Source organism: Pseudophryne corroboree, chromosome 1, assembly GCF_028390025.1.
Source record: "Pseudophryne corroboree isolate aPseCor3 chromosome 1, aPseCor3.hap2, whole genome shotgun sequence".
Taxonomy (NCBI): domain Eukaryota; kingdom Metazoa; phylum Chordata; class Amphibia; order Anura; family Myobatrachidae; genus Pseudophryne; species Pseudophryne corroboree.
Window position 1 is genome coordinate 949,827,818 of NC_086444.1, and position 17,674 is coordinate 949,845,491.

Here is a 17,674-nt window from a genome sequence, read left to right on the forward strand (position 1 = left end):
TTTTGCCAGCTTGAGTCTTTTCAGTTTTCTAGCGAGAGGCTGAGTGCTTCCATCCTCATGTGAAGCTGAACCACTAGCCATGAACATAGGCCAGGGCCTCAGCCGTTCCTTGCCACTCCGTGTGGTAAATGGCATATTGGCAAGTTTACGCTTCTCCTCCGACAATTTTATTTTAGGTTTTGGAGTCCTTTTTTTACTGATATTTGGTGTTTTGGATTTGACATGCTCTGTACTATGACATTGGGCATCGGCCTTGGCAGACGACGTTGCTGGCATTTCATCGTCTCGGCCATGACTAGTGGCAGCAGCTTCAGCACGAGGTGGAAGTGGATCTTGATCTTTCCCTAATTTTGGAACCTCAACATTTTTGTTCTCCATATTTTAATAGGCACAACTAAAAGGCACCTCAGGTAAACAATGGAGATGGATACTAGTATACAATTATGGACTGCCTGCCGAGTGCAGACACAGAGGTAGCCACAGCCGTGAACTACCGTACTGTACTGTGTCTGCTGCTAATATAGACTGGTTGATAAAGAGATGTCTATGTAACTATGTATGTATAAAGAAGAAAGAAAAAAAAACCACGGTTAGGTGGTATACAATTATGGACGGACTGCCTGCCGAGTGCAGACACAGAGGTAGCCACAGCCGTGAACTACCGTACTGTACTGTGTCTGCTGCTAATATAGACTGGTTGATAAAGAGATGTCGTAGTAGTATGTATGTATAAAGAAGAAAGAAAAAAAAAACACGGTTAGGTGGTATACAATTATGGACGGACTGCCTGCCGAGTGCAGACACAGAGGTAGCCACAGCCGTGAACTACCGTACTGTACTGTGTCTGCTGCTAATATAGACTGGTTGATAAAGAGATGTCTATGTAACTATGTATGTATAAAGAAGAAAGAAAAAAAAACCACGGTTAGGTGGTATACAATTATGGACGGACTGCCTGCCGAGTGCAGACACAGAGGTAGCCACAGCCGTGAACTACCGTACTGTACTGTGTCTGCTGCTAATATAGACTGGTTGATAAAGAGATGTCTATGTAACTATGTATGTATAAAGAAGAAAGAAAAAAAAACCACGGTTAGGTGGTATACAATTATGGACGGACTGCCTGCCGAGTGCAGACACAGAGGTAGCCACAGCCGTGAACTACCGTACTGTACTGTGTCTGCTGCTAATATAGACTGGTTGATAAAGAGATGTCTATGTAACTATGTATGTATAAAGAAGAAAGAAAAAAAAACCACGGTTAGGTGGTATACAATTATGGACGGACTGCCTGCCGAGTGCAGACACAGAGGTAGCCACAGCCGTGAACTACCGTACTGTACTGTGTCTGCTGCTAATATAGACTGGTTGATAAAGAGATGTCGTAGTAGTATGTATGTATAAAGAAGAAAAAAAAACCACGGTTAGGTGGTATACAATTATGGACGGACTGCCTGCCGAGTGCAGACACAGAGGTAGCCACAGCCGTGAACTACCGTACTGTGTCTGCTGCGACTGGATGATAAATGATATAAAAAATATATATATATCACTACTGCAGCCGGACAGGTATATATTATATATTATATAATGACGGACCTGCTGGACACTGTCTGTCAGCAGAATGAGTTTTATTTTTATAGAATAAAAAAAACAACAACACACAAGTGAATTCACACGACGAGTGTTTAACTTTTTCAGGCAATCACAATATAAGTATACTACTAACTATACTGGTGGTCAGTGTGGTCAGGTCACTGGTCAGTCACACTGGCAGTGGCACTCCTGCAGCAAAAGTGTGCACTGTTTAATTTTAATATAATATTATGTACTCCTGGCTCCTGCTATAACCTATAACTGGCACTGCAGTGCTCCCCAGTCTCCCCCACAATTATAAGCTGTGTGAGCTGAGCAGTCAGACAGATATATAATATATATAGATGATGCAGCACACTGGGCTGAGCCTGAGCAGTGCACACAGATATGGTATGTGACTGAGTCACTGTGTGTATCGCTTTTTTCAGGCAGAGAACGGATATATTAAATAAACTGCACTGTCTGGTGGTCACTCACTATATCATATTATGTACTCCTGGCTCCTGCTATAACCTATAACTGGCACTGCAGTGCTCCCCAGTCTCCCCCACAATTATAAGCTGTGTGAGCTGAGCAGTCAGACAGATATATAATATATATAGATGATGCAGCACACTGGGCTGAGCCTGAGCAGTGCACACAGATATGGTATGTGACTGAGTCACTGTGTGTATCGCTTTTTTCAGGCAGAGAACGGATATATCAAATAAACTGCACTGTCTGGTGGTCACTCACTAGTAAACTCTCTGCACTCTCTACACTTCTACAGTACTCCTCCTAGTCCTAAGCTCCAGTAAATCTCTCTCTCTTATAATCTAAATGGAGAGGACGCCAGCCACGTCCTCTCCCTATCAATCTCAATGCACGTGTGAAAATGGCGGCGACGCGCGGCTCCTTATATAGAATCCGAGTCTCGCGATAGAATCCGAGCCTCGCGAGAATCCGACAGCGTCATGATGACGTTCGGGCGCGCTCGGGTTAACCGAGCAAGGCGGGAAGATCCGAGTCGCTCGGACCCGTGAAAAAAAACATGAAGTTCGGGCGGGTTCGGATTCAGAGAAACCGAACCCGCTCATCTCTATTATTATTACATTTTATTTAAAAGGCACCACAAGTGTTTCGCAGCGCCGTACATAGGACAGTACAGGGAGACAAAACCTAGCATTACAGTAAATAAATAACAATAATAGAGTACAGGTAACAAAGAGCACCACAATTCTCAAAACATAATATAGCTAAGATGTAAGTAGCGAGGGAGTAATCATCGTACTACTTGGGGCTGGCGGCCATAGATAGAGGTGAGCCATTACCAGCAGGAGAAAAAGCATGCAAAGATGGTCGCTGAGTAGAAGAGAGCTGTGAGTGAAATGTGTCGAGAAGAGGGCTTTGACAACAAGAGGAAAGAGGGCCCTGCTCTGAAGAGCTAACAATCTAGTGGGAAGGGGCGACAGACAGATGACATGGGGTGCAAGCAAGTAGGAGGTAGCCTGATGGCAGTATGTAAGCAAAGCAGAGATGTTCCAGGCATGAGGCAGGGGGAAGGAGGAGCAGCATTTAGTCCCATGTATTTTTTGAACCAAGACCGGCTAAGAGAGCCCGGGGCTGGTTATGCTTGGGGGTAATTTTTTCTTCTGTTTTGTTTACTCATATTATACTTTTATACAGTGTGATCTGCACAGGCTTCTCAAAACACGTTGCTCACACATGACTAAACACACTTTTAAACATGATTGCATACACCATCAGAAAACACAATTCCCTCACACACGTTTCTTAGTAAATTTGAGTGTTTGATATTGAAAAACTCTCACGTATTCCTGCAATCACAATCATGCTTAATCTCTGGCAAAACACGATTCTTAGTACATTTATCCCTTTGGATCTATCAGAGGCGTAACTAGGGTTTTCGGAGCCCAGGGCAAGATAGAAAATGGCGTCCCCCCCCCAAAAAAAAAAAACACACACCAAAAGAAGCATATGCGCGCGGCGGAAAAATGGGCGTGGTCACACTCCAGAAGGGGTGAGGCCACGCACCAGAAGGGGTGTGGCCACTGACAATGGCCCACAGTGCCAGTTACATTGCCCCACAGTGCCAGATACAATGCCCCACAGTGCCAGATACATGCCCCACAGTGCCAGTTACAATGCCCCACAGTGCCGGATACATGCCCCACAGTGCCGGATACATGTCCCACAGTGCCAGTTACATTGCCCCACAGTGCCAGTTACATTGCCCCACAGTGCCAGTTACATTGCCCCACAGTGCCAGATACATGCCCCACAGTGCCAGTTACATTGCCCCACAGTGCCAGATATATGCCCCACAGTGCCAGATAAATTGCCCCACAGTGCCAGTTACATTGCCCCACAGTGCCAGTTACATTGCCCCACAGTGCCAGATACATGCCCCACTGTGCCAGATACATGCCCCAATGTGCAAGTTACATGCCCCACTTTGCCAGATACATGCCCCACTGTGCCAGATACATGCCCCAATGTGCCAGTTACATGCCCCACTGTGCCAGATACATGCCCCAATGTGCCAGTTACATGCCCCACTGTGCCAGATACATGCCCCAATGTGCCAGTTACATGCCCCACTGTGCTCTACCCCCTCCCGGTCACTCACCGCTTGTGGCTCGCCTCTTATATGTGAGGGGAGGAGAGCGCAGCGCCTCTCCTTCCCCTCACCGCTCCAGGTCTCCGGCGGCTGTGTGGCGCCGGTTCACTAGCCAATCAGATCTCGCGGACCGGCAGCCAATCAGGAGCTGGTCCGCAAGCTCTAATTGGCTGACGCCACCGGAGACCGGACACGCTAGTGCTGGCAGCGGCGGTGAGGGGAGGGAGAGACGCAGCACTCTCCTCCCCTCACATTTTGGCGTGACGGGGGCGAGTGGGGCATGATGCCCTGGCTGCCGGCAGCGCCCCCCTCTCCTAGGCCTGCCAAGGCGCCCAGGGCACATGCCCCAGTCGCCCTACCCTAGTTACGCCTCTGGGATCTATTGAAATCAGCTTATTAGGTTGGGGAGTATAAACAGATGAATTCACAGAACAATAGGGAAGAGTGAAATAAGGTACTAACTAAGGGGAAGATTTAACAAAGCTAGGGAGAGGTAAAGGGATAAACGCATACCCTCCAATTGTGCCTTTTTTGGCAGGTATGGTACCTTTTTTATGGTCTGTACCGATTTTTGACTCTCCAAACTTACATTGAAAGTATAGGAAAAGGGGCATGATCATGCCCCCTTTACTCATGGCCACACCCCTTTCCTAATTTGTACCAATGTTTATGTGTAAATGTTGGAGGGTATGTAAACTGGTTATGCTGTGTAAAGGATTGCTGCTTTAAAAATCGATCCAGTCTCGCACAAAATCCTGCACTTCCTGCTCCATGTAGGATATTGCAATTAGCCCAAAGTGGAGGTAGATAAAGTACTAATCAGTCAGCTTCTTAATACAATTTTATAGGCTGTGTTTAAAAGGACAGAAGCTGATTGGTCGGTACTTAATCGCTTTCCATTTTATCTCTCTACAAGCTTTGATCACGTTCCTCCTAAAGCAGGGCTCTTAAAGAGAGGAGGAGGCCCCTGTGCAGCCTCCTCCATCCAGGTCGCCTCCTCTCTGCCGGCAGCGCTGTAGAGTCTGAGCACTAGAGGGCTCAGACTGTAATTAACATCTAATTCACATGGCGCCCATTTCCCCAGTAGTTTCTCTACTCTGCATGTGCAAAACGCTATGAAAATGGCCACTGCAACATTTTCATGGTGATTGCTACAGTGCTGCTGCCATCGGTGTGGGACTTCGGAGGGTAAGTATTCACTAAATGGGTTCAGCATGTGTGATCAACTCAGGAATAGGTGTGCACCACACACACTGCACCCATTATAAATACATCAGTGCCCTAAACATTATAAAAAGTGGTTTATTTCAACAAATGCAAACAGATTTGGAGTTGCGGATTGATATATATGAATTAAGTCTGGTAGGAATCATCAAGATCCTGAGTCCCTTTTGTCCATCAATTTGATTACTGAAAAGCAAAGGGTGGGATCCTAGTGTTTTCAGAGCGGTGTTAATGATGACATTGCAATATTTTTGGGTTATTCTTGAAAATCAGTGTTTGGTGTATCAATATTTTCCTATCACTGGTCCATAGTTGTCAAATGTCTCTAAATTCCAGACTTAAAATATTTGTTCCTGGAATTTCTGTCCATGTCCTTATATTTATATATTAACCAACTATTTCCTTTGTAAAATTAAAATATTTCAGTAAAGTTTTTATTTAAAAAAATTACAATTCTTTGAGGGAGATGCATCAAACCTTGGAGACATATGAAGTACCAACCAAAGAGCTCCTGTCATTTTTAAGCACAGGCTGTAACATGGCAGTTAGAAGCTGATTGGTTATTACATTATCTTTCTCCAAGGTTTGATACATTACCCATTTTATTGCAGAGGAGAAATTAAAATGCAAAAAAAAAAAAAAAATACAGTTTAATTAAATTCATTAAATATTACTTGTTGGGAATTGGAGTGATCAGCAGCACAGAGCCCATGAAAATCATTTTAAATGTTGGCAACTAAGCAAATGCATCTTAAAATATTATTTGCTTGTGGTACAGGAAAGTAACACAATAAAATAGTCCTTGGATTTTCACATATGAAACATTTGAAATGCATAATTAAGCACAAAAGGTTTTATGTAGAAGATCAGTAACACAATGATTCTACTTTGCCATTTCCACATATGATGTAGTGCGATGTGCATGCAGTATATTTTATGTAGTGGAGACGTTAGATTGTGCTTCTATAAATTAAGTTTACTCTGTATGTACACATTTATCTTTGCATAAAGAATAGCTGCTTAGTTTTCAGCTTACAACTTTTGATCTGTACTGAGAATAAATTGCTAATGAGATGTCTATATTCATAATTGCCTATAACTCTGCCTAGCATTCATATATACCTGATTAAAATTCAGTGTAGCTGCATCATTTAAACTATAAACTGAATGTATCTCAAAAGACCAACATTTTTGCCTTTAGCATACAGTGCATAGTAATTAAACTCCATTAAATTCCTAGTAGATGGTGTGTTGTGAAACAGTTGTTAAAGTGCTTAAAATCATCAGTTATCAGAAAGTATAGCTCAAGTAACGGAGACAATTAAAGAAAAGACTCATTTAAACTCATTAATAATATGCATCTTGTACTTAAGAAGCAAAGTAGATTCTGAAATTAACTAATATAGGTCTTAAAAACATTTTCTTACTCATACATTGATTGTTATTACAATATCTATCCTTAAAGCAACACAGATTCTTTTTTGCTGTTACAGATTTACTACAAAGACCTTATTCAAAATTGACTGTATGTCCATTTGTGGGGCAAAACTGTATTTTCGTACCAAAATGTGTCTGTACTGTATATAGGGGGTCAATCACACCCGATCGCATGCTGCCTTTTCTTGCAGCCGTGCGATCGGGTATGAGCAGCGCATGCGTGTGGTCCGCAATGCGCAGACACGTCGCTGGCCAGCGATGGGGGTTGCCGGACAGCGACGGATTCTGAGAAGAAAGCGATCACAGCGAAGAAGATTGACAGGAAGAAGGCGTTCGTGGGCGAAAACTCACCGTTTCCAGGGAGTGTCTGGGAAAATGAAGGCGTGGGCAACCGTTCAGGAGGCGGATCTCTGACGTCAGCAACAGCCTGGATCATCGCAGCGGTTGAGTAAGTCCTGGGCTGTGCAGAAACTGCACAATCTTTTGTTTGTGCAGCTCTCTGCACAGCCGTTCGCACCCCTACATTGTGATTACCCTCTCCCCCTGTAGGCGGTGATTACCTTGTCGCAGCAGTGCAAAATACTGCCTGCGTGCGACCAGGTCTGAATTACCCCCATAGATCAGAACACTGGGCGCACAATACAGCTGAATGGCTAGTACTAGACCATCACTGTGCAATTGATCACTTTCCAAGGCTTGATAAATCTGGTTCTATGACGGTTGGATCCCTCATAGCTCAAGATTAGCATTGTCAAAATCGGGTTTCGTTTTGTCAAGCATGGTTCAGGGATGCCTACGTGAACCATTTTGAGAATATTGTAATTGAGTACTAAAAGAGTTTTTGCAGAAATCTTTAGTTACATAAAATACGTTATCACAGTGTGTGGCTATTTTCTACATTTGTTTTTGTTTACAGGTGGACTGCAGGTGCCAGCTTGCCCAGGATGTCAGAGCATGCTGGCACTTGTGGTCCCCTAAGTGCCAGCATGCCATTAAACCCATTACATTTAGGTATGACAGGGGTTGCTTGAACCTACTGTATGCTTTAGCAGCAGCAAACATGTATTCTGTTATTAAACTAATACTAATACACCTACTTAGCTTAATGCTTGCTGTTGATTTGCTGTTCTTGATTATGACAAATTCCAGTTTTCCCCTAAGACTGAGTCTCTTCAGTATAATGTACAGCGCCTTTCTAAAGTATTCACCCCCCTTGGCCTTTTTCCTATTTTGTTACTTTACAACCTGTAATTTAAAAAAAAAATATCTGAATTTTATGTGATGGATCTGCACAAAATAGTCTAAGTTGGTGAAGTGAAAAGAGAAATATTTACAGTATATAAAAAATAATTTTTATAAATAAAAATTTGAAAATTGGCATGTGCATATGTATTCACCCCTTTGCTATGAAGCCCCTCAAAAGTTCTGACGCAACCAATTACCTTCAGAAGTCACATAATTAGTGAAATGAAGTCCACCTGTGTGCAATCTTAGTGTCACATGATCTGTCAGTATAAATGTACCTTTTCTGAAAGTCCCCAGAGGCTGCAACACAAGAAGCATCACACCATGAAGACCAAGGAGCTCTCCAAACAGGTCAGGGACAAAGTTGTTGAGAAGTACAAGTCAGGGTTGGGTTATAAAAAAATATCCAAATCTTTGATGATCCCCCAGAGCACTATGAAATCCATCATCTTCAAATGGAAAGAACATGGTACCACAACAAACTGGCCAAGAGAGGGCCGGCCACCAAAACTCACTCCTCCGGGCAAGGAGGGCATTAATCAGAGGGGCAGCACAGTGACAAAAGGTAACCCTGAAGGTGCTGCAGAGTTCCACAGCAGAGACTGGTGTATCTGCGCATGTGACCACAATAAGCCGTACACTCCATAAAGCTGGACTTTATGGTAGAGTGGCCAGAAAAAAGCCATTACTTAGTGTTAGAAATAAGAAGGCACATTTTGAGTTTGACAAAAGGCATGTGGACGACTCTGCAAATGTAAGGAGGAAGGTACTCCGATCAGATGGGACTAAAATTAAACTTTCGGCCACCAAGGAAACCGCTATGTCTGGCGCAAACCCAACACATCCCATCACCCCAAGAACACCATCCCCACAGTGAAACATGGTGGTCCAAAATCATGCTGTGGGGATGTTTTTCAGCAGCAGGGACTGATGAACTGTTTATAGTTGAGGGAAAGATGGATGGTGCTAAATACAGGGATATTCTTAAGCAAAACCTGTTTCAGTCTGCCTGTGATTTGAGACTGTGATGGAGGTTCACCTTCCAGCAGGACAATGACCCAAAGCTGCTAAAGCAATGACCCGAATACTGCTAAAGCAACACTCCAGTGGTTTAAGGGGAAACATTTAAATGTGTTGGAATAGGCTAGTCAAAGCCCAAATCTCAATCCAATTGAGAATCTGTGGTCAGACTTGAAGATTGCTGTTCACAAGTGCAAACCATCCAACATGAAGGAGCTGGAGCAGTTTTGCCTTGAGGAATGGGCAAAAATCCCAGTGGCAATATGTGGAAAGCTCATAGAGACTTATCCAAAGCGACTTGCAGCTGTAATTGCCACAAAAGGTGGCTCTACACAGTACTGACTTTAGGGGGGTGAATAGTTGTGCATGCTGAAGTTTTCTGTTATTTTGTCCTATTTGTTGTTTGCTTCACAATAAAATAAAATACATCTTCAAAGTTGTAGGCGTGTTCTGTGATTGAAATTATGAAACCTTCAAACAATCCATTTTAATTCCAGGTTGTGAGGCAACAAAACATGACCAATGCAAAGGGAGGGGGTGGGGGGGGGTGGGGTGAATTCTTTTGCAAGGGACTGCAACATAAAAATATAAATATGAACACAGAATACTGACCAAATCCTTGAAGTGCCCCGCCAATCATTTGTGCATCCATCATGGGATCACTGTTTGGGTTTGGGAATATGGTTCCCTGAACCTGCTGAATTAAGAATATAGTGGAAGAGAGATTAAACCATTGAATGTTTACTATACTGATCAAGCTGTATTCTGCAATATCCTAAAGCCGTGTCATTCATTCATATAGTACGCACACACACACACACACACACACACACACACACACACACACACACACATAGTAAAATGCATTCATAAATAAATAGTACTTCACAAAACAAAGCTAATTCTAAGAGGCAGCTAGAGGCTACTGCACATTTGCACCTACAGGGTTTCTTTGTTTATTTGTTAGGGGCCTATTTATAAAAAGTAAAAATACTGTCCATTACCTAAAAGTATTAATCCTTAATGCAGATATTGTGCAATATGGCAGGGCATAACTACGGGAGTGCGAGTGGTGCCGTTGCACAGGGCGAAGTGTCCTGGTAGCAGCACTGTTGCTGCCCCATGACACCTGCACATAGCTAATGGGATAATTTAAATGAAACCATGCGGGATCGGGATCCCGGCGGTTGGAATACCGACACAGGGATCCCGACCTGCACAATCCCGACAGGGGAGCAAGCGCAAAGCAGCCCCTTGCGGGCTTGATGCGCTCGCCACGCTGCGGGCACGGTGCCTTGCTACGCTCGGCACACTAATTTATTCTCCCTCTATGGGTGTTGTGGACACCCACAGAGGGAGAATATGTTGGGATTGTGCTGGTCGGGATCCCGGTGTCGGTATTTCGACTGCCGGGATTCCGTCCAGCGGGATCTTGACCGCAACCCAACCATGCAGCCAGTAGCACTTCTGCAGAGCTGCCCAGAGCATCCAAGAAACATACTGGGCAAGTATCATTTGCCTGTGGAGCTGTCCAGGGCATCCTTAGGACACTCCATGCATTGCTCTATATCCCAGAGGAGGCAGCATCATCCCCTAAATATGATGTCACAGATTTAAGGAGAAGGTCTGGAAGAGGGCAATAAAAAAGAAAAAAGAAAAAAATCAAACAGCGCTTGGGATAAACGTGTACCAAAATTGTATACCAATAAATGTATAGAGAATACCACCGTGTGTCACTTGAAAACACTCATTAGTTTTTATATAATTCAATTTTATAATAAAACCAAATGAAACATTAAAATAGTACTGTGCACAGTATTAGGCAAACATGTATCAAGAGATCATTAAGTTAATACAATGTTTCAGACTTTTAAAAGAGAAAAGAAAAAAGCAACAATGTCATATACTGTGTGTCTCAATTGGAGGGGCATATTCGAATAGACCTTATGAGTTCATATATTCACAGTCTTATTGTGATAATTTTGATCCTGTATGTTAAAACAATCTCTCACAAGTTTGTATATGGTTAGCTCATGGATATAGTGTACATCACTTACTCAAATCACCAATAGAGTCCGGATTTTGACGGCTGTATGATGGACGTGGTGAGAACAGTGTCCATGGGAAGCAGCTAAGCCGTATGTAGGTTTGTAACTGAAGAGAAGCCGATAGACCAGGTAATCTTGTGGCGTCCCACAGTGCTGGTTACCTGGCCATGTACAGAGGGAGAGCCGGGGAAGGGCTGTGCACACCTCAGATGCGGCTGCTGCTCGCTCCGGGGGATGCTGACAGACATGAGTCCCGGCTAATCGCTTGTAGGGATGCCGCCTCGACGTGTGTGCTGACTGTCACTCCCTAGAGCGGACCGGATAGCAGGAGCTCATGGGGGTTTATTTACTAATATTCATGTTTGTGCCGTTTTTAAGGGAGCTTGATCTCGAATGGTATCGGCTGCATTTTCCTGCAACTTTTTGAATCCTGATACGGTAATTTACTAAGCTGCCGCGTATTTTCCAATGTTGATGTGATTCGTAATGTCGGGCAGTGTTTTACGGGAGTGATTAGTAAAACACTGCCTGACAAAACACAAGGAATCCTGGCCGGATCTGTGAGATCCATGCAGGGCTTCATTGTGTGCATTCTGAGAAGTGCAGAATTGGTTAAAAATGTAAAAAAAAATTGCGTGGGGTCCCCCTTCCTAAGCATAACCAGCCTCGGGTTCTTTGAGCCGGTACTGGTTGTAAAAATACAGGGAAAAAACTGACTGGGGTTCCCCCATATTTAAACAACCAGCACCGGGCTCTGCGCCTGGTCCTGGTGCAAACAATATGGTGGACAAAAAACGTAGGGGTCCCCCGTATTTTTCCCATCAGCATCGGGCTCCACTAGTCAGAGAGATAATGCCACAGTCGGGGGACACTTTTATATTGGTCCCGACGGCCCTGGCATTAAATCTCCAAATAGTCACCCCTGGCCGAGGTACCCTGGAGGAGTGGGGACCCCTTAAATCAAGGTGTCCTGCCCTCCAGCCACCCATGGACCAGGGGTGAAGCCCAAGGCTGCCCCCCCCCCATCCGTGGGCGGTGGATGGAAGGCTGATAGCCTTTTGTGTAAAAAAATAATATTTTTTAAGCAGAACTACAAGTCCCAGCAAGCCTCCCCACAAGCTGGTACTTGGAGAACCACAAGTACCAGCATGCAGGGGAAAAATGGGCCCGCTGGTACCTGTAGTTCTACTACAAAAAATACCCAAATAAAAGCAATACACAGACACAGTGAAAGTAAAAGTTTAATGCACATACATGCACACTTATATACATACATACTTACCTATGTTGACCCGAAGCACTCGGTCCTCTATTCCAGTAGAATCCAGGGGTACCTGTAAATAAAGTTATACTTACAAAGAATCCGGTGTAGATCGGTCCTCTTCTTAAAAGTTATAATCCACTTACTTGGCAAAAAAACTAAACGCTCACCCGACCCACGAACTGAAAGGGGATCCATGTTTACACATGGATCCCCTTACCCCGAATGTCGGGACCCCCCGTGACTCCTATCAAAGAGGGTCCCTTCAGCCAATCAGGGAGCGCCACGTCATGGCACTCTCCTGATTGGCTGTGCGCTCCTGCACTGTCAGTCAGGCGGCGCACTGTGGATACAATGTAGTGTAGCACAGCTACATTATATCCAATGATGGAAACTTTGCGGTCTGCGGTAGACCGCGAGGTTAAGTGAGGTCACTCTTGTGGTTGGCCCCACTTAATACGGGGGACCCCTACGTTTTTTGTCCCCGATATTTTTGGCACCAGGACCAGGCGCAGAGCCCGGTGCTGGTTGTTTAAATATGGGGGAACCCCAGTCAGTTTTTTCCCTGTATTTTTACAACCAGGACTGGTTCAAAGAGCCCGAGGCTGGTTATGCTTAGGAGGGGGGACCCCACGCACATTTTTTTTTACATTTTTACACTAAACAGACCCTTTCCCATAGATAACCATGCACAGATCTCACTGATCCGTTCATGATTATACAAACTCGCCAAGAAAAAGCAGGTTTATTTTTTTGCTGTTTTTTTTTTTACGAATCGCAAAAAAATATACCCGCAATTGAGCATTCAGAGACTAACACCCAAATACAAATGAATAATAAATTCCATGCTGTATGAACAAACAGCCGCGTTTGACCGATGGTCTATTCATTCGTATTTCTGAACTTTGCCGTCAAAACCATTATGAATAGGCCAAACACTGCCGAGATTTGTGGTTAGTAAATTACCGTGTTGTCACTTAGAAATAAAAACAAAAAACGGACAAAGGCCCTCATTCCGAGTTGTTCGCTCGTTCTTTTTCATCGCATCGCAGCGATTTTCCGCAAACTGCGCATGTGCAATGTTCGCACTGCGGCTGCGCCAAGTAAATTTGCTAAGAAGTTTGGTATTTTACTCACGGCATTACGAGGTTTTTTCTTCGTTCTGGTGATCGTTGTGTGATTGACAGGAAGTGGGTGTTTCTAGGCGGAAACTGGCCGTTTTATGGGAGTGTGTGAAAAAATGCTGCCGTTTCTGGGAAAAACGCGGGAGTGGCTGGAGAAACGGGGGAGTGTCTGGGCGAACGCTGGGTGTGTTTGTGACGTCAAACCAGGAACGAAACTGACTGAACTGATCGCAGTGGCAGAGTAAGTGTCGAGCTACTCAGAAACTGCTTAGAAATTTCTAATCGCAATTTTGAGAATCTTTCGTTCGCAATTTTGCTAAGCTAAGATTCACTCCCAGTAGGCGGCGGCTTAGCGTGTGCAATGCTGCTAAAAGCAGCTTGCGAGCGAACAACTCGGAATGAGGGTCAAAATCAGGACTTTAGTAAATATACCCCATGGTGAGGTTGGAGGATCTGATGTACTGGATCGATTGCAGCATAAATGTTTAATTTGGTTTTATTATAAAATTTAATTATATAAAAACTATTGAGTGTTTTCAATTGACACACCGTGGTATTCTCTATACATTTATTGGTATACAATTTCGGTACCCATTTATCCCAAGCGCTGTTGGATTTTTTTATTTGTTATTTTCCAGCATTGCAAATCTACAGAGGTTTATTATACAACAGCGAATGGGAGATACGGTGGATTGAAGTTCTTCTATATATACATAATTAAACTGGTTTATAATTGATTATCAGAGCCTAGGCTATCCCCCAACTAGAAGAGGGCACACTGGTGCCCTGTTACAGCAGTGCTATAAGAAATGTATATTTGGTAGAGATGAGCGGGTTCGGTTCCTCGGAATCCGAACCCGCCCGAACTTCATGTTTTTTTTCACGGGTCCGAGCAACTCGGATCTTCCCGCCTTGCTCGGTTAACCTGAGCGCGCCCGAACGTCATCATGACGCTGTCGGATTCTCGCGAGGCTCGGATTCTATCGCGAGACTCGGATTCTATATAAGGAGCCGCGCGTCGCCGCCATTTTCACACGTGCATTGAGATTCATAGGGAGAGGACGTGGCTGGCGTCCTCTCCATTTAGATTAGAAGAGAGAGAGTGAGATTGATTTTAAACAGAGACACTTGATTTACTGGAGCTTAGGAGTACTGTAGAGAGTGCAGAGTTTAGTAGTGACTGACCACAGTGACCACCAGACAGTGCAGTTTTATTTAATATAATCCGTTCTCTGCCTGAAAAAAACGATACACAGTGACTCAGTCACATACCATATCTGTGTGCACTGCTCAGCCCAGTGTGCTGCATCATCTATGTATATATCTGACTGTGCTCACACAGCTTATAATTGTGGGGGAGACTGGGGAGCAGTGCCAGTTATAGGTTATAGCAGGAGCCAGGAGTACATATTATTAAAATTAAACAGTGCACACTTTTGCTGCAAGAGTGCCACTGCCAGTGTGACTGACCAGTGACCTGACCACACTGACCACCAGTATAGTTAGTAGTATACTATATTGTGATTGCCTGAAAAAGTTAAACACTCGTCGTGTGACTTGTGTGGTGTTTTTTTTTTATTCTATAAAAAACTCATTCTGCTGACAGACAGTGTCCAGCAGGTCCGTCATTATATAATATATACCTGTCCGGCTGCAGTAGTGATATATATATATTTTTTATATCATTATTTATCATCCAGTCGCAGCAGACACAGTACGGTAGTTCACGGCTGTAGCTACCTCTGTGTCGGCACTCGGCAGTCCATCCATAATTGTATACCACCTACCCGTGGTTTTTTTTTCTTTCTTCTTTATACATACATACTACATCTCATTATCAACCAGTCTATATTAGCAGCAGACACAGTACAGTAGTCCACGGCTGTAGCTACCTCTGTGTCGGCACTCGGCAGTCCGTCCATAATTGTATACCACCTACCCGTGGTTTTTTTTTCTTTCTTCTTTATACATACATACTACATCTCTTTATCAACCAGTCTATATTAGCAGCAGACACAGTACAGTAGTCCACGGCTGTAGCTACCTCTGTGTCGGCACTCGGCAGTCCATCCATAATTGTATACCACCTACCCGTGGTTTTTTTTTCTTTCTTCTTTATACATACATACTACATCTCTTTATCAACCAGTCTATATTAGCAGCAGACACAGTACAGTAGTCCACGGCTGTAGCTACCTCTGTGTCGGCACTCGGCAGTCCATCCATAATTGTATACCACCTATCCGTGGGTTTTTTTTCTTTCTTCTTTATACATACATACTACATCTCTTTATCAACCAGTCTATATTAGCAGCAGACACAGTACAGTAGTCCACGGCTGTAGCTACCTCTGTGTCGGCACTCGGCAGTCCGTCCATAATTGTATACCACCTACCCGTGGTTTTTTTTTCTTTCTTCTTTATACATACATACTACATCTCTTTATCAACCAGTCTATATTAGCAGCAGACACAGTACAGTAGTCCACGGCTGTAGCTACCTCTGTGTCGGCACTCGGCAGTCCATCCATAATTGTATACCACCTACCCGTGGTTTTTTTTTCTTTCTTCTTTATACATACATACTACATCTCTTTATCAACCAGTCTATATTAGCAGCAGACACAGTACAGTACGGTAGTTCACAGCTGTAGCTACCTCTGTGTCGGCACTCGGCAGTCCGTCCATAATTGTATACCACCTACCCGTGGTTTTTTTTTCTTTCTTCTTTATACATACATACTACATCTCTTTATCAACCAGTCTATATTAGCAGCAGACACAGTACAGTAGTCCACGGCTGTAGCTACCTCTGTGTCGGCACTCGGCAGTCCATCCATAATTGTATACCACCTACCCGTGGTTTTTTTTTCTTTCTTCTTTATACATACATACTACATCTCTTTATCAACCAGTCTATATTAGCAGCAGACACAGTACAGTACGGTAGTTCACAGCTGTAGCTACCTCTGTGTCGGCACTCGGCAGTCCGTCCATAATTGTATACCACCTACCCGTGGTTTTTTTTTCTTTCTTCTTTATACATACATACTACATCTCTTTATCAACCAGTCTATATTAGCAGCAGACACAGTACAGTAGTCCACGGCTGTAGCTACCTCTGTGTCGGCACTCGGCAGTCCGTCCATAATTGTATACCACCTACCCGTGGTTTTTTTTTCTTTCTTCTTTATACATACATACTACATCTCTTTATTAACCAGTCTATATTAGCAGCAGACACAGTACAGTAGTCCACGGCTGTAGCTACCTCTGTGTCGGCACTCGGCAGTCCATCCATAATTGTATACTAGTATCCATCCATCTCCATTGTTTACCTGAGGTGCCTTTTAGTTGTGCCTATTAAAATATGGAGAACAAAAATGTTGAGGTTCCAAAATTAGGGAAAGATCAAGATCCACTTCCACCTCGTGCTGAAGCTGCTGCCACTAGTCATGGCCGAGACGATGAAATGCCAGCAACGTCGTCTGCCAAGGCCGATGCCCAATGTCATAGTACAGAGCATGTCAAATCCAAAACACCAAATATCAGTAAAAAAAGGACTCCAAAACCTAAAATAAAATTGTCGGAGGAGAAGCGTAAACTTGCCAATATGCCATTTACCACACGGAGTGGCAAGGAACGGCTGAGGCCCTGGCCTATGTTCATGGCTAGTGGTTCAGCTTCACATGAGGATGGAAGCACTCAGCCTCTCGCTAGAAAAATGAAAAGACTCAAGCTGGCAAAAGCAGTAGCACCGCAAAGAACTGTGCGTTCTTCGAAATCCCAAATCCACAAGGAGAGTCCGACTCCAAATGTGTCGGTTGCGATGCCTGACCTTCCCAACACTGGACGTGAAGAGCATGCGCCTTCCACCATTTGCACGCCCCCTGCAAGTGATGGAAGGAGCACCCGCAGTCCAGTTCCTGATAGTCAGATTGAAGATGTCAGTGTTGAAGTACACCAGGATGAGGAGGATATGGGTGTTGCTGGCGCTGGGGAGGAAATTGACCAGGAGGATTCTGATGGTGAGGTGGTTTGTTTAAGTCAGGCACCCGGGGAGACACCTGTTGTCCGTGGGAGGAATATGGCCGTTGACA

The 17,674-nt window shown here is 44.1% G+C and overlaps 1 protein-coding gene across 1 annotated transcript in view; it reads right to left on the reverse strand.

Moving 5' to 3' along the window:
* The window catches only part of ANXA10 (annexin A10), a 154,594-nt gene that overhangs the window by 117,339 nt on the left and 19,581 nt on the right, over positions 1-17,674 (reverse strand). Inside the window, exon 2 of the mRNA XM_063946508.1 lies at positions 9,755-9,839. Within this exon, the coding sequence (XP_063802578.1) occupies positions 9,755-9,839 (85 nt within the window). The remainder of the gene's footprint in view (positions 1-9,754; positions 9,840-17,674) is intronic.